Source organism: Mus caroli, unplaced genomic scaffold, assembly GCF_978045245.1.
Source record: "Mus caroli unplaced genomic scaffold, Mus_caroli_1 scaffold_13, whole genome shotgun sequence".
Classification (NCBI taxonomy): Eukaryota; Metazoa; Chordata; class Mammalia; order Rodentia; family Muridae; genus Mus; species Mus caroli.
In genome coordinates this window covers 48,611,218-48,635,000 of record NW_028227268.1, presented here as the reverse complement: position 1 = coordinate 48,635,000, position 23,783 = coordinate 48,611,218, and the positions used below count along the sequence as shown (strand labels likewise).

Below are 23,783 nucleotides of genomic sequence, written 5' to 3'. Positions count from 1 at the left end.
CCTAGCAATTCCATAGCTTCATGTACTCTCCTTCTAATTCTTATTTATTCCTAAATCATTTATAAATTTCTATTTTACAGACCATGCCTTTTATTCTTTAGACCACTTTAACTCTCTATTCTCGATATCCCCAAGTTCACCCTGGCAAATTAAAGCAGTAGTCATGGGAATGGAGGGTACAAGAATTCATGATTCCAAATTCAAAACCAAGTCTGGCAATAAAATATTTCTACAAAGGACCATGTAGGACTTAAGGACTTTGTGGTTGTGTCCACAAAAACTAGACTCAGGGCTCCACCTTCTGCTGTGTCTTTTCCCATGGGCCTAAGGGACAAGCAGAAGGCCTGTTCCTTGTTCTCCACAGCCTCATGACCATCTCTATTTCTCATTCCTGAGAACGACATCTGTTTTAATTATTATGGTGTGATTAGCTATGAGTAATGGGGGGAGAATGTTCCCAATAAAGTAAGATTAAAAGTAGAATAGTAAAGAGGGCAGATCAGGTTCAGGGCAACAGCAACCATCAGCAGACATGGGAATCATGGATATAAATGGCCTGAAAATGCTCCAGGGACAGGAATTGTGACAGACCTCCCCTTATATAGCCATGCCTGACTCAACAATATCCCAGATTTTCTGGATATTTTGTGTCAGAAATATTCTAGATTTAATATGTTATTGTTTGATGTATCATCAATTGTGAGAAATCAAATCTTTTGGGCTCAGGCTCCATTTTAGAGAACCTGACCTAAAGTTGAACTCAAGGAAACTAACAGCCACTACCTACCACCAATTTCCCAGTTATGCCCCAATAAAACCTGTGTCTAGCACCAGTTTCCAGGATATTCCCCAACAAATCTGCACCCCCAGGTTACAAGACTGCCCCTGATAATTCATTTCCTAACAACCACCAAATATGAGGAAAAAAAGATATTCAGTTTATGGTTTGGCCCCCAGTACCAGTTAAAGGCCATAATGGCTATCCAATCTGATATGTACCTGGCTAGATAACGCCTTCTTGACTCTATAAATGCTTGCCTAAAACTAGGCTCAGGGCTCCATCTTCCTGCTGTGTCATGGTTTGCAGGGACCCCAAACCCGAGCTCGATTAAAGAAACCCTATGATTGCATTGGAATCGATTCCTTGGTGATCTTTAGGGGTCAGGAATGTTTCCTGGCATAAAACATACAACCTCAATGGTTAGTATTTATTGGAGGCAATTGGATACAAAGATACCATCCCAATTACTAAACCAATGTGCTTCTATTTCAGAGTGTGTGCTTAAGGAACCTATACAGTTCAAGAAATAGTACATTCTGTCATCCTTAAGCTGCAAGCCTGGTTTACAGGATATTTCCATCTGCCTATGTTGTGCCATGAGTCTAAATATTTTTCAGTCTAGTATATTTTTTCCTAAGACAAAATTGTTTTGTGGTATAGTTTGTATTAATTTAAAAGTACACAATAAGGTTTGTAATCTCTCTATGAACTCCATCTTGCATTTCTGAAATGTCTGAATCCATTCATCCATGGCATAGAGCCCTAAAATGTGAAAATTCTACCAGAGTGAAAAAGAAAAAAGAAATGAAAGAGAAATCTATGGAAAATTCCAATTAATCATTGAGGCACAATTTGAGTTCTTATTAGTATTTCTTCTAGAGACTGATGATAAACCATATGGGTGCCTTTTGCAAGAGAGAACAGTGTTTCTCATTGTGTTGTGCAATATATTCTTTGTAGAAAGTAAATGACCAAGTATTACTTGGTAATGATGCCTTTAATGTAACCTATGTTTTAGGCTCTTACCTGCTTTAAGGTGCTAACAAGAAAAATTAAGAATTCAGCTGCCTTCAGTGACAGCTGAAGATATTAGAATTGGTGCAAATGTATTGTATTTACACATGAACAGATAGTGTTTTTGATAATGAATCCAAAAGAAGCAATGTCACTGTTAAAAGGAACATGGTGAGATACATAATCATGGGTCTTTCTTTAAATCACGAAATCATGGTATTTTACAGTGGGACATGGAAGCCAGAGTAATATCTCAGTGGAGACAATGGTGAGGCAAGAATTCATTGCCTTGTTTCTTCTTGGCCACAGGAAAGTATTTTGCTACCTATTATGAGTAATACTTTCAGCTGTGGTTGCCTCACAGATACTGGCCATTATTGCAAATAAAGGCATTAATTTTCTTTAGATAAACCACCTCAAGCAAAGGTAAAGGAAGCAAAGGGTGAATATCAATTTTAACAGTGTTCAGCCTTTATTTAAAATCCCACTCTGCCTGTGTGTGGTGTGGAGCAGGTCACTAGAGCACATACCCAGGTCTGCAGAGAAACACACCAGCTTCTGAAAAAGCAGAGCACCTGATGCAGGAAAGGAAAATCTGTTTCCCTGCCTATTAAAGCTCACCATTCCTGCATCTGTTCCCTGGAGAAGGCTTGTTAGAGATTTGATTCCTGCTTTCCACTCCTCAGTTTTACCAGGGACAGGGAAGACCTGCTGCCTCTGAATAAAAAGTGGCTTCTGGAAAGTGAAATTTTAGTATAAACTTTTGTGAAACATTTTATTCTGAAAGTGAAGAAAAAAATGTGTTCTTCACAGGTAAATGCATGTATGGGTATGGGAAAGGATGACTGTACTTGCAGAAATAACTTTTTGGTTCAAACATCCAAACTTTCACTGTGCTCACATTTACAGAACTACTTTTTCATATGATTATCTGTTATACATATACAATAAGTTATATAACTTATAATTTATAATCAGAAATTATAATTTATAAATAGTACAAAATTCATATTATCTATTGTACATTAAATTATACATTAAATATATAATACATAATATATAACAATTATTATATATTAAATTATATAGTAAGTATATGATAAACAACTTATATAATAAGGCTGAGAGCCTATTGTAGTCGTTCTCAGCCTTCCTACTGCTGCAACCCTTTAATAGTGTTCCTCAGGTTGTTGTGACCCTAACTATGAATTTATTTTTATTGGTAGTTTGTAACTATAATTTTGCTACTGCTATGAAGGCTAATGTAAATATCTCTGCTTTCTGGTGGCTTAGACAACCACCATTAGATCATTTAGGAGATCATGATATTGTTTTCCCCAAAAGGGTCACAGGTTGAGAACTGCTAACCTATTGGATCTTTACAGAGAAGTCACAGCATTCTTTCTCTCAGATCATAATTACTCAAACGATAACAGTAGTTATTGATAACAGAACAAGTTACCTAGTTAACTAATATTTCCTTAGGTCAAATCTAGTACTTAGACAATGAACACGAGGGAATATTGTTAATTTTAATTTCAGGGTGTATTAACATTCATGGATGTGGCTATAGAGTTCTCTAAGGAGGAGTGGGAATGTCTGAATTCTGCCCAGAGGGCTTTGTACAGAGATGTCATGTTGGAGAATTACAACAACCTGGTTTCTGTGGGTAAGAACATTTTTATACCATAATTTTTACTTCATCTTTGGGATATATAAAACTGCTGTTAGTATTTGGATCAGATGTTCATTAATTAGTCTATCTCTTAATTTTTTATATGTATTGATTTCTGATTTATTTAAAGCTAACATGTTATGTACCTTTTCTTTTTTTTTTTTCATTTAACCTAATGATCCTTCAATTTTACATGCTTCTTGTGTAGAAGTCATTAGCATTTATATGTGAGTCTACTTTGACCTCAACAGTTATATTTTTCTAATGTGGTAATTTTAAACAGACATTCATAATTTTTTAAAAAAATGAGTTATGGAGAGTCTAAAACATTTTGGAAAGATGAGACTATAAGAAAGTCATTCATGTAGCTTTTACTCTTCTCCATGTTACCTACATGGCACATTCCTGTGCTAGCACCCAGCTATGTTCAATGGTATGTCTGTTTGAATATACAGGTGTTGCTGTTTCAAAACGAGAGGTAATCATCTGTCTTGAACAAAACAAAGAACCATGGATTGTTGATGGAGAGGAAACACAAGTAAGAGAACCAGGTAATCTGAGATGAAATAACATTTGATGTGATGATTCTAAACCAAGGAGAAATCTAATACTGAAGTGTGATTAGACAAGTTCTTCAGAGTAATGTACCAGAGAAATAGTGTACCATGGTTTGTATATTAGTTTTGTCTTATTTTACCTGAATAGTGGGGTTCTGAACTATAGTGTATTATACCCATCTAATGAAGTGGTATAAGACTATTCTGTCTTCTAACTACTGTCATTATTTTTGTTGCATGTATATAAGTATATTTGAGAGATTATTGTTTTATTACCCCTGTAAAGAATTTTATAGAGTATATTTTGCTCATATTTTTCTCTCTTTCATCTTCTTGCACTCCCCACACTATCTCAATATCATGGTTTCTCTCTCTCTCTCTCTCTCTCTCTCTCTCTCTCTCTCTCTCTCTCTCTCTCTCTCTCTGGAAAAAAAAGAAAAACAAAAATAGAATCCAAAAAATTGTATTTACACTGGGAGTCAGGTTTGTGTTGTAAACTTTTCCTTAACATAATCCATGGAATATGATTAATAGACCCGGTGTTACACTGTAGAATAAAACTTGTTATTCCTCTCTAAGAAAAAAGAAAATGTAACATATTGTTCTGTAAGCACATGTGTGAGCATTTACTTGATTAATGCTGGATGAAGAGGTGGGGCTCAGATTTCTGTAGATAGTGCTCTCTCTCCCTAATTAGGCAGTCCTGGGTTAGATAAAAAAAAAAAAAAAAGAAAGTACAGCAAGCCAGGGGAAACAAGCCAGTAGGAAACACTCTCCCATGACTTTTGATTCAGTGTTTACCTTGAGTTCCTGCCCTGATCTCCTGACTCCCCTCATGATGGACTATGTTTAGGATATGTGAGCTGAAATAAACCCCTTTCTCTCAAAAAAAAAAATCTGTGTACTTTGGATAAGTTCTTACCTTGTGTGACACTTTCTACCTATTTCCCCTTCTCAAAGCTGGGTGTTTTATCTGCTTTGAACTTGAATTGATCTGGTGGGTGCTGTCACATTCTCAGTGAGTCTATATGGGTATTACTCTTGTTGTGTGTGGAGATGTTGTTTAGTGTCATTCACTACCTATGCCCTTTACAATCCTTCTGTCTCATCTTCTACATTGGTCCCTGAGCATTGATAGGAGGGTTATGATAAAGATAGCTACATAAGACTGAATGCTACAATGTCTCTCAATTTCTGAACTTTCTCAGTTGTTGCCTTCCATATTAAGTTTCTCTACTGAAGGTTGATTGATGCACAGATCTACTGGAAAAGCAATATATCTTTAGGTGTCTTATTATTATGATTTTATTAGTAGAAATAATAGTAGATTTTAATATAGAACCTAGAAACTGCTTAGTCTCAGATTGTGGGCCACAGAAACAGTGTCAGATATAGGTTTTAACTTGGAGAGCCACCAAGATGCCAATCAAACAGTGGTAGGTATTATCAAAGCATTTATAATTTACAATAAGTGAGCATATCTTACAGTAAGTTCAGCATTTCACATCACAGATTAAATAGCTGGGTGAGACAAATAATTAATTTTGTCCTCCTATGGCCAAGTACTACGTAAATATACTATGAATGTAAATCAGTAGGCAAGAAAATCCAGTTTAATTTGCAGCTCAATATTTCTGCTGCTTTATGTATTTATTGTCTTTGGAAGTGGCCACATATCCTCAGATTTTGAGTGAAAATAAATGTGTTTGGAATTACCTGTGCTATTTCAGTGGAATATAGGTCTTTTGGTCTATAATTCAAAAAGTTACAACCCATTTCTTGTACTATGTGCTATGTATAGTGGAATGTGACATGTAGCTTTGTATTGTCTGTTCTAATTTGTGGCAATGTCAGTCAAACAGCATTTTATATGTTCATGTGTTAGGAAACTTCTATAATAGTAGTTTACCATATGGCATTAAACAATATGTATTGTAAACCAGAGAAATGGTGCAGAGGTTAGAGCTGCTTGCATTTCAATCTTATGACTTGAGTTCAATATCCAGAAGACACCTGGTGGAAAATGAATTCTACAAAGCACCCCTGAATACATGTATACTGCTACACATAGTACATGTATAACTTCAAAAATTGGTCTGTACTGTTATTAAGAACCATAATGGTTCTTCTCTATGTCCTATATCTTGATATAATCTTGATCTTATTTCTCCTTTATGACACTGTCTTTTATTTTTCCTTTTATGAAAAAATAAACAAGTGTATTCTGGTCCCTAACTTGCTACCTAGCCACAATAGATAGTCTAAACATAACAGATATACCCAACTCTTAAACACTAGCCTAGCACATGAAAGAAACCATGCAGTGTATTTTTTTGTTGGAGTACCTCATTCATATTGATTGTTCCTAACTCCATCCATTTATCTAAAAAATTTAACAACTAAAGGAATGAAACATTACATAAACCCTAAAAGAATGTTGTATTTATGACTTACAAACATTGAATCAAGATGAAATTGACCCTTAAGCCAACACAAAACTTCTGATGAAAAAAGGTGTAATCAGAGCCTTCCAACTAAAGAAATCCCATGGCCAAATTGATTCAGGGTAGAGATTTACTAGACCAGCAAGTTAGAACTAAAGCCTAGTTTCTTTTAGTTTTTCTTCAGTGTAGAAACTCAATGAACTTTTCAATTTCTCTTCTTCTTCTTCTTCTTCTTCTTCTTCTTCTTCTTCTTCTTCTTCTTCTTCTTCTTCTTCCTCCTCCTCCTCCTCCTCCTCCTCCTTCCCCTCCTCCTTCCTCTTCTTCTCTTTATTGAATATGTTTTTTATTTACATTTCAAATGTTATCCCCTTTCCCATTTTCCCTCCCTCTGGGAAACACCCTATCATATCCTCCCTCCCCCTGTTTCTGTTTCTATGAGGGTGTTCTTCCACCCACCCACCCACTCCCACCTGTCTTTCCTCAACTCCCCTATACTGTGGCATCTATCAAGCCTTCATAGGACCAAGGACCTCTCCTTCAATTGATGCATGACAAGGACATCCTCAACTATATATGCAGCTGGAGCCATGTGTAATCCTTTGTTAATGGCTTAGTTCCTGTGAGTTCTAGAGGCAGATGTTAGCAGTCAACCATTGGACTAAGTGCAGGGTCCCTAATAGAGGAATTAGAGGAGGGACTAAAGGAGTTTCATGGGTTTGCAACCCCATAGGAAGAACAACAATATCAACCAACCAGACCTCCCAGAACTCCCAGGGACTAAGCCATCTTTTCTTCTTTTAAGAAGCCACAGGCCTGCGTGGTGGTACGTGCATGTAATACCAGCACTCAGGAGGCAGAGGCAGGCAGATTTCTGAGTTTGAGGCCAGCCTGGTCTACAGAGTGAGTTCCAGAAAAGCCAGGTCTATACAGAGAAACCCTGTCTCAAAAAAAAAAAAAGGCAACTATGAGTTTGTTTCAAAAACTAAGCAAAGATGTGTGTCTCATCATCCTACATGAATATAGATGCTAAATTTGGAGCAAGGTATTTTGAAAATTAACTAAAATGTGGGGAATTAGGCTATGTACAGACAGGCTGGTCTCCAGTCGAGCTGAGGTCTCAACCCCGAAAAGGGTGATAATTCACCTAAATGACATGGTAGGCATTCCCTCATGCTCCTGGAACTCTGGCTCCTACCTAAGTTACCACTCCCCCCTCACAGTCCCCACAAGAGAACCATGGTAAGAAGTCACATAGGCAATGGCCCAAGCTTCTAACATTCAGGCTAAACTCCTCCCCAGTTACCTAGCAATAGTAAAGACCATAAAAGGGCTGCTCAGTCCCTCCTGGTCTCTCTCTCTTATTTCTTACTCTCTTACCTCTTACTCCTCATTCTCACCTTCTCCTCTCTCCTCTCTCTTTGTCTTATCTCCTCTCTCATCTCTCTTCTTTCTTTGTCTTCTTCTCTCCTCTCCTCTCTCCCTCTTACTCTCTTTCTCTCTAGCCTTCTCTCTCTCTCTCTCTCTCTCTCTCTCTCTCTCTCTCTCTCTCTCTCTCTCTCTCTCTCTCTCTCTCTCTCTCTCCACCTTCTTTCTTTCTCCCTGCCTTTCTATAATAAAGCTCTAAAACCATAGAGTCTCTGATACAGTCAAGATCTACTGTGCTCGCTCTCGCCTATGTTGGGAACCTCTCTTCCCTCACCCTCTCTCACATAACCCCAGTGGCATTAGCAAAGTAGCTCTGGTGCTCCTAGGTAGGGCTGTCCCTTTGCCATCACCGGAAGAGTGGGTCAGAGGCTTAGATGACCACCCGGGGATGAGTGGAAAGTGTATGGCAGATCTCCCAAGCCTGACTGACCAGAAGATTGGTGGAACTCTGGCAGGGTGTGGATCTTCCCCTTCCCCCTCTGCCGCAGGCCCCCTTTTTAGTTCCCAACACTAAAAAACATACGTAAATTATTACCTACCATTTTTAAGATGGTTTCAATCAAGAGATGCCGATAGTTCAACATAAGTTAATTGATAAAGGTAATAATGTTAATAAACAACTACAACATAGAACCACAGGATAATCTCAGCAGATTCTGAAATGGCCTTTGACAAAATACAGCATCATTATGTTATGGTTCTACACAGACCAGGGATAGTAAAAGTGGTTTAAAACCAGCCTGGGGACAAGAGCATTCTGCATGGAGAGAAGCTCAAAGCAATTCGACTAAAATCAGCAGCAATAGTAGGTTATCCATTTTCTCCATAGATATTCAATATATTTTTGAAACCATATCCAGAGCAATAAGACATTTAATGAGTTTTAGAGGATATGCATAGAATAGATAGTGTCAAAGTACCCTTATTATTTGATAATAATTATATAATAATTGTATTATATTTATGAAAGTTGACAGGATTTTTCTCAGATTTATATGTGTGTGTATGTGTGTGTGTGTGTGTGTTATATTTATGCATTATACTGTATATAAAATCTATACAAATATATCCTACCCATATACACATATGTATATTTTATCTAATTTTAAGTAATTATAAAACAATATTTCTATTTGACTTTATGAAAATTATGTTTATTATTATTTGTCAAAAATCTTGCCTCTTTTTCTGTATTGATCATTTCCCTGCTCCCAGTTTAGAAACTCTACTTCTATTAGTTTCCCACTACATATGATCAGCATTATGGGTTTTCCAATGCAGGACATCCATTGCTTAAAAAATATATAATCACGAGCAACAAAAATCTACTCACAGATAGGTTTTTATGTAATTGTAAATACACATAGCTAAAAGACATACACATGCACAACACATACAAACACACACACACTCACAAATACACATACACACATGTATGTACCTCAAGCATAATCCAAGGAAAAAGAAAAGGAAGGCTTTCAACTTTAGAAGGAAGGTAGGAATCATATAATGTCACCTGGGACATGATGGAGGAAAAGAAGGTATAATGAATGTGATATTTCTACTTCAGCTGAACAAATATTTTCCTTTTCTTTCTTTCTGTTTGAAATTTTTTTAATTAGGTATTTTCCTCATTTACATTTCCAATGCTATCTCAAAAGTCCCCCATAACCTCCTCCGCACTCCCCTACCAACCCACTCCCACTTTTTAGCCCTGGCGTTCCCCTATACTGGGGCATATAAAGTTTGGAAGTTCAATGGGGCTCTTTTTCTAGTGATGGCCGGCTAGGCCATCTTTTGATACATATGCAGCTAGAATGAAGAGCTCCAGGGTACTGGTTAGTTCGTAATGTTGTTCCACCTATAGGGTTGCAGATTCCTTTAGCTCCTAGGGTATTTTCTCTAGCTCCTCCATTGGGGGCCCTATGATCCATCCAATAGCTGACTGTGAGCATCCACTTATGTGTTTGCTAGGCCCCAGCATAGGGTCACTAAAGACAGCTATATCAGGGTTCTATCAGTAAAATCTTGCTAGTATATGCAATGGTGTCAGTGTTTGGAGGCTGATTATGGGATGAATCCCTGGATATGGAAGTGTCTAGATGGTCCATCCTTTTGTCTCAACTCCAAATTTTGTCTCTATAACTCCTTCCATAAGTGTTTTATTCCCAATTCTAAGAAGGGGCAAAGTGTCCACACTTTGGTCTTCGTTCTTCTTGAGTTTCATGTGTTTTACAAATGGTAACTTTTATCTTGGGTATTCTAAGTTTCTGGGCTAATATCAACTTATCAGTGAGTACATATCATTTCAGTTCTTTTGTGATTGAGTTACCTCACTCAGGATAATTCCCTCCAGGTCCAATCATTTGCCTAGGAATTTCATAAATTCATTCTTTTTAATAGCTGAGTAGTACTCCATTGTGTAAATGTACCACATTTTTTGTATCCATTCCTCTGTTGAGGGGCATCTGGGTTCTTTCCAGCTTCTGGCTATTATAAATAAGGCTGCTATGAACATAGTGGACCGTGTTTTTTTCTTACTAGTTGGAACATCTTCTGGATATATGCCCAGAAGAGGTATTGTCAGATCCTCCGGTAGTACAATGTCCAATTTTCTGAGAAACCTCCAGACTGATTTCCAGAGTGGTTGTACAAGCTTGCAATCCCACCAACAATGGAGGAGTGTTCCACTTTCTCGACATCCTCGCAAGCATCACCTGAATTTTTTATCTTGGCGATTCTGGCTAATGTGAGATGGAATCTCAGGGTTGTTTTGATTTGCATGTCCCTGATGATTAAGGATGCTGAACATTTTTTCAGGTGTTTCTTAGCCATGCAGTATTCCTCAGGTGAGAATTCTTTGTTTAGCTCTGAGCCCCATTTTTTAATGGGGTTATTTGATTTTCTGGAGTCCACCTTCTTGAGTTCTTTATATATATTGGATATTAGTCCCCTATCTGATTTAGAATAGGTAAAGATACTTTCCCAATCTGTTGGTGGCCTTTTTGTCTTATTGACGGTGTCTTTTGCCTTACATTAGCTTTGCAGTTTCATGAGGTCCCATTTGTCAATTCTTGATCTTACAGCACAAGCCATTGCTGTTCTATTCAGAAATTTTTCCCCTGTGCCCATATCTTCCAGGCTTGTCCCCACTTTCTCCTCTATAAGTTTCAGTGTCTCTAGTTTTATGTGGACCTCCTTGATCCACTTAGACTTGACCTTAGTACAAGGAGATAGGAATGGATCAATTCGCATTCTTCTACATGATAACCACCAGTTTTGCCAGCACCATTTGTTGAAAAAGCTGTCTTTTTCCACTGAATGGTTTTAGCTCCTGTGTCGAAGACCAAGTGACCATAGGTGTGTGGGTTCATTTCTGGGTCTTCAATTCTATTCCATTGGTCTACTTTTCTGTCGTTATACCAATACCACGCAGTTTTTATCACAATTGCTCTGTAGTAAAGCTTTAGGTCAGGCATGGTGATTCCAACAGAAGTTCTTTTATCCTTGAGAAGAGTTTTTGCTATCCAGTTTTTGTTATTCCAGTTGAATTTGCAGATTGTTCTTTCTAATTGGTTGAAGAATTGAGTTGGAATTTTGATGGGGATTGCATTGAATCTGTAGATTGCTTTTGGCAAGATAGCCATTTGTACAATGTTGATCCTGCCAATCCATGAGCATGGGAGATCTTTCCATCTTCTTAGATCTTCTTTAATTTCTTTCTTCAGAGACTTGAAGTTCTTATTAAACAGATCTTTCACTTCCTTAGTTAGAGTCACGTCAAGGTATTTTATATTATTTGTGACTATTGAGAAGGGTGTTGTTTCCCTAATTTCTTTCTCAACCTGTTTATTCTTTGTGTAGAGAAAGGCCATTGAATTGTTTGAGTTAATTTTATATCCAGCTACTTCACCAAAGCTGTTTATCAGGTTTAGAAGTTCTTTGGTGGAATTTTTAGGGTCACTTATATACACTATCATATCATCTGCAATAAGTGATATTTTGACTTCTTCTTTTCCAATTTGTATCCCCTTGATCTCCTTTTGTTGTCGAATTGCTCTGGCTACAACATCAAGTACAATGTTGAATAGGTAGGGAGAAAGTGGGCAGCCTAGTCTAGTCCCTGATTTTAGTGGGATTGCTTCCAGCTTCTCACCATTTACTTTGTTGTTGGCTACTGGTTTGCAGTAGATTGCTTTTATCATGGTTAAGTATGGGCCTTGAATTCCTGATTGTTCCAAGACTTTTATCATGAATGAGTGTTGGATTTTGTCAAATGCTTTTTCCACATCTAACTAGATGATCATGTGGTTTTTGTCTTTGAGTTTGTTTATATAATGGATTACGTTGATGGATTTCTGTATATTAAACCATCCCTGCATCCCTGGAAAAAAACCTACCTGGTCAGGATGGATCATTGTTTTAATGTGTTCTTGGATTCAGTTAGCAAGAATTTTATTGAGTATTTTTGCCTCAATAGTCATAAGGGAAATTGTTCTGAAGCTCTCTATCTTTGTTGGATCTTTCTTGGGTTTAGTTATCAGAGTAATTGTGTCTTCATAGAATGAATTGGGTAGAGTACCTCTACTTCTATTTTGTAGAATAGTTTGTGCAGAACTGGAATTAGATCTTCTTTGAAGGTCTGGTAGAACTCTGCACTAAACCAATCTGGTCCTGGGCTTTTTTGTTGTTGTTGTTGTTGTTGGGAGACCATTAATGCCTGCTTCTATTGCTTTAGGGGATATGGGACTGTTTAGATCGTTGACTTGATCCTGGTTTAACTTTGGTAATTGGTATCTGTCTAGAAATTCGTCCATTTCATCCAGGTTTTCCAGTTTTGTTGAGTATAGCCTTTTGTAGAAGGATCTGGTGGTGTTTTGGATTTCCTCAGGGTTTGTTGCTATGTCTCCCTTTTCATTTCTGATTTTGTTAATTAGGATGCTGTCCCTGTGCCCTCTAGTGAGTCTGGCTAAGTGTTTATCTATCTTGTTGATTTTCTCAAAGAACCAGCTCCTCATTTCGTTGATTCTTTGAATAGTTCTTCTTGTTTCCACTTGGTTGATTTCGCCCTGGAGTTTGATTATTTCCTGCCATCTACTCCTCTTGGGTGAATTTGCTTCCTTTTGTTCTAGAGCTTTTAGGTTTGTTATCAAGCTGCTAGTGTGTGCTCTATCTAGTTTCTTTTTGGAGGCACTCAGAGCTATGAGTTTCTCTCTTAGAAATGCTTTCATAGTGTCCCATAAGTTTGGATATGTTGTGGCTTCATTTTCATTAAACTCTAAAAAGTCTTTAATTTCTTTCTTAATTCCTTCCTTGACCAAGGTATCATTGAGAAGAGTGTTGTTAACTTTCCACATGAATGTTCGCTTTCCATTATTTATGTTGTTATTGAAGATCAGCCTTATTCCATAGTGGTCTGATAGGATGCATGGAACAATTTCAATATTTTTGTATTTGTTGAGGCCTGTTTTGTGACCAATTATATGGTCAATTTTGGAGAAGGTACCATGAGGTGCTGAAAAGAAGGTATATCCTTTTGTTTTAAGATAAAATTTTCTGTATATATCTGTTAAGTTCATTTGTTTCATCACTTCTGTTAGTTTCACTGTGTCCCTGTGTAGTTTCTGGTTCCATGATCTGTCCATTGATGAAAGTGGTGTGTTGAAGTCTCCCACTATTATTGTGTGAGGTGCAATATGTGCTTTGAGCTTTACTAAAGTTTCTTTAATGAATGTGCCTGCCCTTGCATTTGGAGCATAGATATTCAGAATTTTGAGTTCCTCTTGGAAGATTTTCCCTTTGAAAAGTGTGAAGTGTCCCTCCTTGTCTTTTTTGATAACTTTGGGTTGGAAGTCGATTTTATTCGATATTAGAATGGCTACTCCAGCTTGTTTCTTCAGACCATTTGTTTGGAAAATTGTTTTCCAGCCTTTCACTCTGAGGCAGTGTCTGTCTTTTTCCCTGAGATGGGTTTCCTGTAAACAACAGAATGTTGGGTCCTGTTTGAGTAGCCAACTCTCATAGTCTATGTCTTTTTATTGGGGGAATTGAGTCCATTGATATTAAGATATATTAAGGAAAAATAATTGTTGCTTCCTATTATTTTTGTTTTTAGAGTTGGCATTCTGTTTTTGTGGCTATCTTATTTTTGGTTTGTTGAGGGATTACTTTCTTGCTTTTTCTAGGGTGTGGTTTCCATCCTTGTATTTGTTTTTTTTCTGTTATTATCCTTTGAAGGGCGTGGAAAGAAAAATGTGTGAATTTGTTTTGTCGTGGAAAACTTTGGTTTCTCCATCTATGGTAATTGAAAGTTAGGCTGGGTATAGTAGCCTGGGCTGGCTTTTGTGTTCTTTTAGGGTCTGTATAACATCTGTCCAGGCTCTTCTGGCTTTCATAGTCTCTGGTGAAAAGTCTGGTGTAATTCTGATAGGCCTGCCTTTATGTGTTACTTGATCTTTTTCCCTTACTGCTTTTAATATTCTATCTTTATTTAGTGCATTTGTTGTTCTGATTATTATGTGTTGGGAGGAATTTCTTTTCTGGTCCAGTCTACTTGGAATTCTGTAGGCTTCTTGTATATTCGTGGGCATCTCTTTCTTTAGGTTTGGGAAGTTTTCTTCTATAATTTTGTTGAAGATATTTGCTGGCCCTTTAAGTTGAAAAATCTTCATTCTTATCTCCTCCTATTATCCGTAGGTTTGGTATTCTCATTGTGTCCTGAATTTCCTGAATGTTTTGAGTTAGGATCTTTTTGCATTTTGTATTTTCTTTGATTGTTGTGCCGATGTTCTCTATGGAATCTTCTGCACCTGAGATTCTCTCTTCCATCTCTTGTATTCTGTTGCTGATGCTTGCATCTATGGTTCCGGATTTCTTTCCTAGGTTTTCTATCTCCAGCATTGCCTCACTTTGGGTTTTCTTTATTGTGTCTACTTCCCTTTTTAGATCTTGGATGGTTTTATTCAATTCCATCACCTGTTTGGTCATGTTTTCCTGCAATACTTTAAGGGATTTTTGTGCTTCCTCTTTAAGGTCTTCTACCTGTTTAGTTGTGTTCTCCTGTATTTCTTTAAGTGAGTTATTAAATTCCTTCTTGATGTCCTCTACCATCATCATGAAATATGCTTTTAAATCCGGGTCTAGTTTTTTGGGTGTGTTTGGGTGCCCAGGACTCGGTGGGGTGGGAGTGCTGTGTTCTGATGATGGTGAGTGGTCTTGGTTTCTGTTAGTAAGATTCTTACATTTGCCTTTCACCATCTGGTAATCTCTGGAGTTAGTTGTTGTAGTTGTCTCTGGTTAGATCTTGTTCCTCAGATGTTTATGTTAGCCTCTATCAGCAGACCTGGGAGACTAGCTCTCTCCTGAGTTTCAGTGTTCATAGTCCTCTCTGCAGGTAGGCTCTCCTCTTGCAGGGAAGGTGCCCAAATATCTGGTGTTCGAACCTGCCTCCTGGCAGAAGTTGTGATCCACTCACAGAGGTCTTAAGATCCGGTGAAGGGTCCTGTGTATACCTTACTGGTGTATGCAGACTCCACGCCCAAGATACCCCTGTGCTGGTGTGGACCAGAAGGGACTTGTGCCCCTGATCAGGCCGGGTTTTCTGCTTCCCTAATTAATGCAGTCTCAGGTCCCGCAGGATTGGATTGGAGCAGCAGCTGTGTTCCACTCACCAGAGATCTTAAGATCCTGTGGCGGGTCTTGTGGGTAGCTTGTGGGTGTCAGCCGACTCCATGCCCTAGCTACCCTGGTGCTGGCGGGACTGGAAGGGCTCTTTCTTTCTTTCTTTAATCACTTTACATAAAGACTTCTTGTTACATGGGTATTTCCCAAGATATTTTATTTTACTTCTGGTTATTGTGAAGGTCGTTGTTTCTCTTATTTCTTCATCAGCCCAATTATCAATACTAGAAAGGAGGGCTACTGATTGTTTTGCATTAACTTTGTAACTTTGTAACTTTACTGAAGGCAAATTTTGCTGTAGGAGTTCTCTGATGGACTTTTGATACTCATTTACTTATACTATTATATCATCTGTGAATAGCAATATTTTTCCTTTCTTTTCTTTTTTTTACTTTTTTGCATTTCAATTTTTTTCTTTAAAAGGAGTGAGTTGTGTATAGGGGGGTTAAATGCTTTATAGACAAGGGGAAAAAAACTACGCTAGAACCAACTTTTTCATCATCACTTTCTTCTTCTTCATCTTCGTCTTCCTCTTCTTTCTCCTCTTCCTCATCCTCTTCATCCTCCTCATCATCTTCCTCTTCCTTCTTTTTCTTGCTCTTTTCAGCCTTGACCACCCCCTTTTTCGCTGCATCAGGTTTTCCTTCAGCTCTGTAGGCAGCAATATGCTTCTTGTACTTCTCCTTCAGCTTGGCAGCCTTCTTCTCATAGGGCTGCTTGTCATCTGCTGCAGTGTTGTTCCACACCTCTCCTAGTTTCTTTGAACATCACCAATGGATAAGCCAGGATGCTTGCCTTTGACTTTGGGGCGGTACTCATAACAGAACAAGGAGAAGGCCGAAGGAGGCCTCTTGGGTGCATTGGGGTCCTTGAACTTCTTTTTGGTCTCCACTTTGGAGGGGAAGTAGGTTTTCATTTCTCTTTCATAACAAGACTTGTCAGCCTTTGCCATATCTTCAAATTTCCCCTTTTCTTTAGCAGACATGGTCTTCCACCTCTCTGAACACTTCTTGGAGAACTCTGAGAAGTTGACAGAAGCATCCGGGTGCTTCTTGTGCTCCTCCTGGCAGGTTTGCACAAAGAATGCATATGAGGACATTTTGCCTCTCAGCTTCTTAGGATGTCCTTTGCCCATGTTTAGTTGATTTTCCTCCTCGAGGCACAGAGTCGCCTAGTGCCCGTCCGGTTAGCACTTGCCCCGGTGCTGTCTCTATGAAGCTCAATGTACTGCAATGGCTGTGAGAGTGGAAGGCAGACGCAGCCTCTATTTTCTTTTTTAAAAAGAATTTCAAATTTATTTTATTTATTCACATCCCAAATGTGGACCCCTCCCACCTCTCAGAGTTCTTCACCCTACCCCCAACCCTTTTGCCTCTGAGAGGGTATTTCCCTCTCTCCACATTCACCTTACATGGGGCATCAAATCTCTACAGGATTAGGTACATTCTTTCCCACTGAGGCCAGACAAAGCAGTCCTCAGTTACATATGTGTCAGGTGCCTCAGACCAACCAATGGTTGGTGACTTAGTCTCTAGCAGCTCCCAGGGGTCAGGGTTAATTGACATTGTTTATCTTCCTATGGAGTTGCCTTCCCCTTCAACTCCTTCAATCCTTCCCCTAGTTCTTCTATAGGCATCCTGGACCTTAGTCCCATGGCTATAAGTATCTGCATCTGTCTTGGTCAGCTGCTGATAGAGCCTCTCAGAGGAGAGTCATGTTAAGCTCCTGTCTGCAAGCACAATATGGAATCAGTAATAATGACAGGGAGAGGGGGAGGGGGAGGGGAGAGGGGAGAGGGGAGAGGGGAGAGGGGAGAGGGGAGAGGGGAGAGGGGAGAGGGGAGAGGGGAAGGGAGGAGAGGGAGAGGGAGAGGTTTAGTGCCCATGCACAGAATGTATCCCAAGTTGGGCCAGTCACTAGACCATCTGTTCCTCTGTCTCTTCTGCATTTTTGTCCCTGCATTTCTTTAGACAGGAACAACTCTGGGTTGGTGACACCATACCTGTCCTTTTACAATTCATATCTCCTTGATCTCTTTTAATTATCTTTTTCTCTAACTACAACTTCAAGTACTGTATTGAGGAAATAAGGAGAGCGTGTATAGCATGACCTTTACCCTGATTTTTTTATTTTTCCTCCATTTAATTTGATGTTGGCTATTGGATTTTTTGTATTGCCATTCATATGTTTAGCTTTGTATCCTTGATCTCTCCAAGACCTTTAACATGAAGGAGTGTTGTATTTTGTCAAAGGCTTTTTCAATGTCTAATGTGACAATCATGTCGTTTGTTCTTTCAGTTTATTTATATGGTGAATTAGATTAATCGATTTTCATATATTGAATCACCCCTTCATGTCTGAGATGAAGTCTACTTGATTATGTTGGATGATTTTGGGTGTCTTCTTTGAATCAGTTTGTGAGAATTTTATTGAGTATTTTTGCATCAATGTTCATAATAGAAATTGGTCTGAAATTCTCTTTGGTTGTTGAATCCTTGTATGGTTTAGATATCAGGGTGAATGTGTCCCTGCAGAATGAGTTTGGCAATGTTCCTTCTGTTTCTGTTTCATGGAATAGATGAGTATTGATATTAGCTTTTCTTTGAGGTTCTGATAGAAGTCTCGGCTAAAACCATCTGGCCATGAGCTTGTTGTTTTTGTTGTTGTGGTTGTGGCTGTTGTGGTTGTTGTAAGATTTTAATGAGTGCTTCTATTTCCTAAGTTAGACTGTTTACCTGATTTTGATTTAACTTTGATAAGTGGAGTCTATCCAGAAAATCTTTCATTTCATTTATATTTTCCAACTTTATAGTGTACTGACATTTGAAGTACGAAGTAGTGATTGTTTAGATTACTTCAGTGTCTGTTATGTCCATATTTTCATTTCCAATATTATCTTGTGAGGATAATGTCTCTGGTTTTTGAGGTTTGGGTAAGAATTTGTCTATCTTGTTGACAAGAACCAGCTCTTGGTTTTCTTGATTCTTTGAGCTGTTATCTTTGTTTCTAAACCACTGCTTTCATCCATAAGTTTGTTGATTTCCTGCCACCCACCCCTTATTAACCTGTTTGTTTCTTTTTGTACTAGTGTTTTCAGGTGTGCTTTTACTTTGCTAGTGTGAGGTGTATCTATCCTCTTTGAGAAGGCATTTAGTACTATAAGCTTGCCTTTTAGCACAGCTCTCATGTCTCATAAATTTGGGCATGTTTTGACTTTATTTTCAATGTTTTAAAAAAGTCTTTCAATTCTTTATTTATTCTTTGACCCTGTGGTCATTGATTAGAGAGTTATTCAATTTTTATGAGTTTGTAGGCATACTGTTATTCTGTTGTTGAAGTTCAGCTTTAATCCATGGTGTACGGAAAATATGCCAAAGTTTATCTCATTCTTCTTGTATCTGTTGATGCTTGCTTTGTGATGAAGTGTACGGTTAATTTTGAAGAAGGTTCTGTGGCCTGTTGAGGAGAATGTATATTCTTTTGCATTTGGGTAAAATGTTCTGTATATATCTGTTAAGTCCATTTGATTCATAATATATGCTAGTTTTATTATTCCTATGTTTATTTTCTGTTTTGATTATCTGCCCATTGGTGAGAGAGAGGGGTGTTGAAGTCTCCAACTATTATTGTGTGAGGATCAACGTATGTTTTGAGCTTCACTAATGTTTCTTTTATGAATGTAGGTATATTTGTAGCATTAAAGTTCAGAACTGAGATTTCATCTGATGGACTTTTCCTTTGATGAGTATAAAGTGTTCTTTCCCATCTGTTTTGATTTCTTTTGATTGAAGGTTTATTTTATTAGGTATAGGAATGGCTACTCCAGTTTGTTTCTTTTGTTTATTTGCTTGGAAAAAACTTTTTATCCAGCACTTTTCTCTGATGTAGTGTCTGTCTTTGTTGCTGAGGTGTGGCTTTTGTATGAAGCAAAATGATGTATCCATTCTATTAGCCTCTGTCTTTTTATTAGAGTATTGAACCTATATTTGTTGAGAAATATTAATGACCAATGAATGTTAATTCCTGTTATTTTGATGTTGGGGTGTGTCTGTGTGTGTGTGTGTGTGTGTTCTTCATAATATTAGCTTCAAGGTCATTTTTATGCACTTTATGTTTGCTAGGATATACAGGGCTTACTGTGGTAGCATACCTGTGTTCTTGTGGTATCATATTGCCCTGCATTTTGTTGATTATGTTCTTACTATGTCCTTTATCCATATGATTGTCCCTGGTGTTGGCAGACCTGGTAGTCCCTGATGGCTACAGGTGTCTGGGATTTCAGATTGAGCAGGGTTTCCCCGGGTGACAGCAAGTTTCCAGATCTGCAGGCAGAGCTGGTAGTAACTCATGATTTCAGACCTCTGTTTGTCCAAGGTTTCAAAAGGCCTCAGACAGATCTTGTGGTTTCTGATGGCTGCAGGCATCTGGGATTGCAGGTAGTGGTGCATACTGGAAGATGCAGCATGAAGTTGATGGAGTGAACTCTACAGTTGCTATGCTTTCCAGGGTACCTAGCTGGCAGAGGGGTAGGGTATAGGGATCTCGAGTGTTTAGCCTGGGTGGCATCATTCCTTCAAAGATGGAGTCAGATCTATGGCCCAACAAATGAGGGGAAGATCCATGATTCTGTGATATATTTCAAAAATAATGTGTGATTGTTCAAATTTCAGGTTCAGAACTTCATATTTTAATTTGACATAAAGTTTCTCATTTAGTAGTATGGTTGAAAATTTTATTTTATACATATTAAGATTTTTAACATATTTAAGAATGCTCGGGTTTCTATGGAATTTTTCTGTCTCAGTGAATATTCCATAAGATTTGAAAAAAATTAAATCTATTCTCACATGCCTGACATAATTTTTACCTGATACTTTTCAAGTTTTTCATATTTCTTTCCTTACAAATATTCCATAAAAATTAGTTTAAATCTATTATTTCAAGTGATCATAAGATGATTTATGTCCATATTGATAATTGAGATTCACAGTGAGGAGAAACTTTTTATTAATGAATAATAGGTGCAACAATTTTGTTTCAAGTTATCTGTTATTCTGATGACTTGCATATGTTATCACAAGATATGTGATATATTTAATGAAATATGTTCTAACATCCGTTACATTTATGACATTTGTTTCCTTGGAACAATGTTGTTGCACTTCTGTATTATACACTTTTGCTATTATCCTTGGATTAGTGTTATTTTGTGCATTATACATGTATATTATTTTCATGCAACTCCAAAATGACACATAATGTTTTGCTTTATTACTTTCAGCATTGTCTTGTAAACATACTGAGAATCTACTACAAAAGGTGTATACACAAAATTATTTTCAAAAAGAAATAACACAAAGATTTGGACTTAATGGTCTTTTCGACCTATATAGAAAGAAGTTTTGGGAATATAGAAGTGGTGGTGAGGAGCATGAAATATGTGATTATGAAAATTATCTTCTGGCAAAACACATCTATTTTAATTCTGAAAAGAATAAAGGAGTTCTAACTATTCCTGAGAGAACTCAGTCTGGGTCACTCCCATTTTTACAATTGGAGGCTACTCTAGCAGAATTTTTACAAGTTTTGAAATGCAACAATGTTCTAAAGAGGAATACAAAAACCTTAAAGAGTGACATTTGGGTGAATAAACCCACTTCCCTGAAGCATTTATCAAGTAGTATGGGATTTAACAGTACTTGGAGAAGAGAAAAAAATACTGAATATCATCAATGTGAAAGATACTTCTCTAAAAATTCATTACAGCTCCCTCAACAATTAAATCTACTCTGTGACAAGTTCTACCATTTAGGTCAACATAAGAAACTTGGAACATATCATGTGGGAGGTAGCTGTGGAAACTCCAACAGAGTAAATGATAGTAACACAGGCTACATTAAAAACCCTTTTCTGAAGTATTGCCAAAACAATCAACATGAATGGATTTTATACCAAGGTGATGTCATATTATATGATTCTCATCATGAAACAATTCTAAGTAAAAATGAGATAAGTAAATGTATTTCAGAAAATCATTATAACCATGATAGTAGACTGGCTATGTCTAATCACTGCTCTCAGTCATCTTTGCAACAGCAGGATCATACCACAGGGAACCTTTATAAAAATGACTGGCAGGATGACATTTTAAATGATTCCTTAATACTTCAGGTTTATAACAGAATGTGGACTAAAGGATATTTCAACAAATATACATGTGATACATACAGGAATGCTTTAATTGAATCGTTATACTTAGAGAAAGATAACATAAAACACATTAAAAAACAACTTTCCCAGGCCCCAGGATATAATAAGGTCTTTAATTTCAATTCCAATGTCATTCAACATGGTTCAAACCATAATGGAGAGGGAATACAGAAAGTCAAAGTACATATGTATGGTTTTTTCAATATACGAAATCTCTTGAGACATTCAAATTTATCAGTTGAAGAAAAACCTTCAAAATATAAAACACCAGAGAAATGTTCCAGTAAATCCTCAGGCCTTATGGTATTTCAAGATAGAGGAAAACCATGGAAATGTGTGCAATGTGGCAAGTCCTTTGCTCAGTATTCAGCTCGTCAAAACCCTCACAGGATCTGTACTGTAAAGAAACTGTATAGTTGTAAGGAATGTTCAAAATCATTTACTTGGTTCTCAAAACTTCAAGCTCGCCACAGAATACACACTACACAGGAACTTTATAAATCTAATAAGTGTGGGGAATCATTTACCCAGTCATCAAATCTTCAAGTTTATCAGAGAATCCACCACACAGGAGACAAGCCTTACAAATGTAATGAATGTGGTAAATATTTTACCCATTCCTCAAGTCTTAAAGATCACCAGAGAATCCATACAAGAGACAAACCTTACAAATGTAATAACTGTGGGAAAAGTTTTATAAAGTCCTCAGGTCTTAAAAGGCACTACAGAATCCACACAGGAGACAAACCATACAAGTGTAATGAATATGGTAAATATTTTACCCAGTCTTCAAATCTTCAAGTTCATCAGAGAATCCACACAAAAGACAAACATTACAAATGTAATGAATGTGGTAAATATTTTGCCCATTCCTCAAGTCTTAAAGATCACCACAGAATCCATACAAGAGACAAAACTTATAAATGTAATAACTGTGGGAAAAGTTTTATACGGTCCTCAGATCTTAAAGGGCACTATAGAATCCACACAGGAAACAAGCCTTACAAATGTAATGAATGTGGTAAATATTTTACCCAGTCCTCAAGTCTTAAAGATCACCACAGAATCCACACAGGAGACAAACCTTACAAATGTAATAACTGTGAGAAAAGCTTTTTATGTCCCTCAGAGCTTAAAACTCACTACAGAATCCACACAGGAGACAAACCTTACAAATGTAATAACTGTGGGAAAAGTTTTACACAGTCCTCAAGTCTTAAAACGCACTACAGAATCCACACAGGAGACAAACCATACAAATGTAATGAATGTGGTAAATATTTTACCCAGTCTTCAAGTCTTCAAGTTCATCATAGAATCCACACAAAAGACAAACCTTACAAATGTAATGAATGTGGTAAATATTTTGCCCAGTCTTCAAATCTTCAAGTTCATCAGAGAATCCACACAGGAGACAAACCTTACAAATGTAATGATTGTGGTAAATATTTTGCCCATTCCTCAAGTCTTAAATATCACCACAGAATCTATGCAAGACACAAACCTTACAAATGTAATAACTGTGAGAAAAGCTTTTTATGTCCCTCAGAGCTTAAAACGCACTACAGAATCCACACAGGAGACAAACCATACAAATGTAATGAATGTGGTAAATATTTTACCCAGTATTCAAATCTTCAAGTTCATCAGAGAATCCACACAAAAGACAAACATTACAAATGTAATGAATGTGGTAAATATTTTGCCAGTTCCTCAAGTCTTAAAGTACACCACAGAATCCACAAAGGAGACAAACCTTTACAAATGTAATGAATGTGGTAAATATTTTACCTGATCTTCAAGTCTTAAAGTTCACCCCAGACTTCATACTGTAGACAAACCTGTTAAAGGTAATTAGTGTGGGAAATCATTTACACAGTCCTCAAAACTACAAGCTTCCCACAGAATACACACTGAACATCGACCTTATAAATCTAATAATTGTGGGAAATCATTTATCCAGTAATCAAGTCCTCTAGCTCACCACAGAGTCCATA

The 23,783-nt window shown here is 37.4% G+C and overlaps 1 protein-coding gene across 1 annotated transcript; it reads left to right on the top strand.

Moving 5' to 3' along the window:
* Positions 1–2,593: 2,593 nt before the first annotated feature.
* LOC110304522 (uncharacterized) lies at positions 2,594–23,581 on the top strand. The gene is given in 7 exon segments (XM_085829321.1): positions 2,594–2,608; positions 3,338–3,464; positions 3,926–4,021; positions 20,858–21,846; positions 22,531–23,251; positions 23,336–23,448; positions 23,450–23,581. Coding segments are annotated over 7 exon segments (2,193 nt in total).
* Positions 23,582–23,783: the final 202 nt, after the last annotated feature.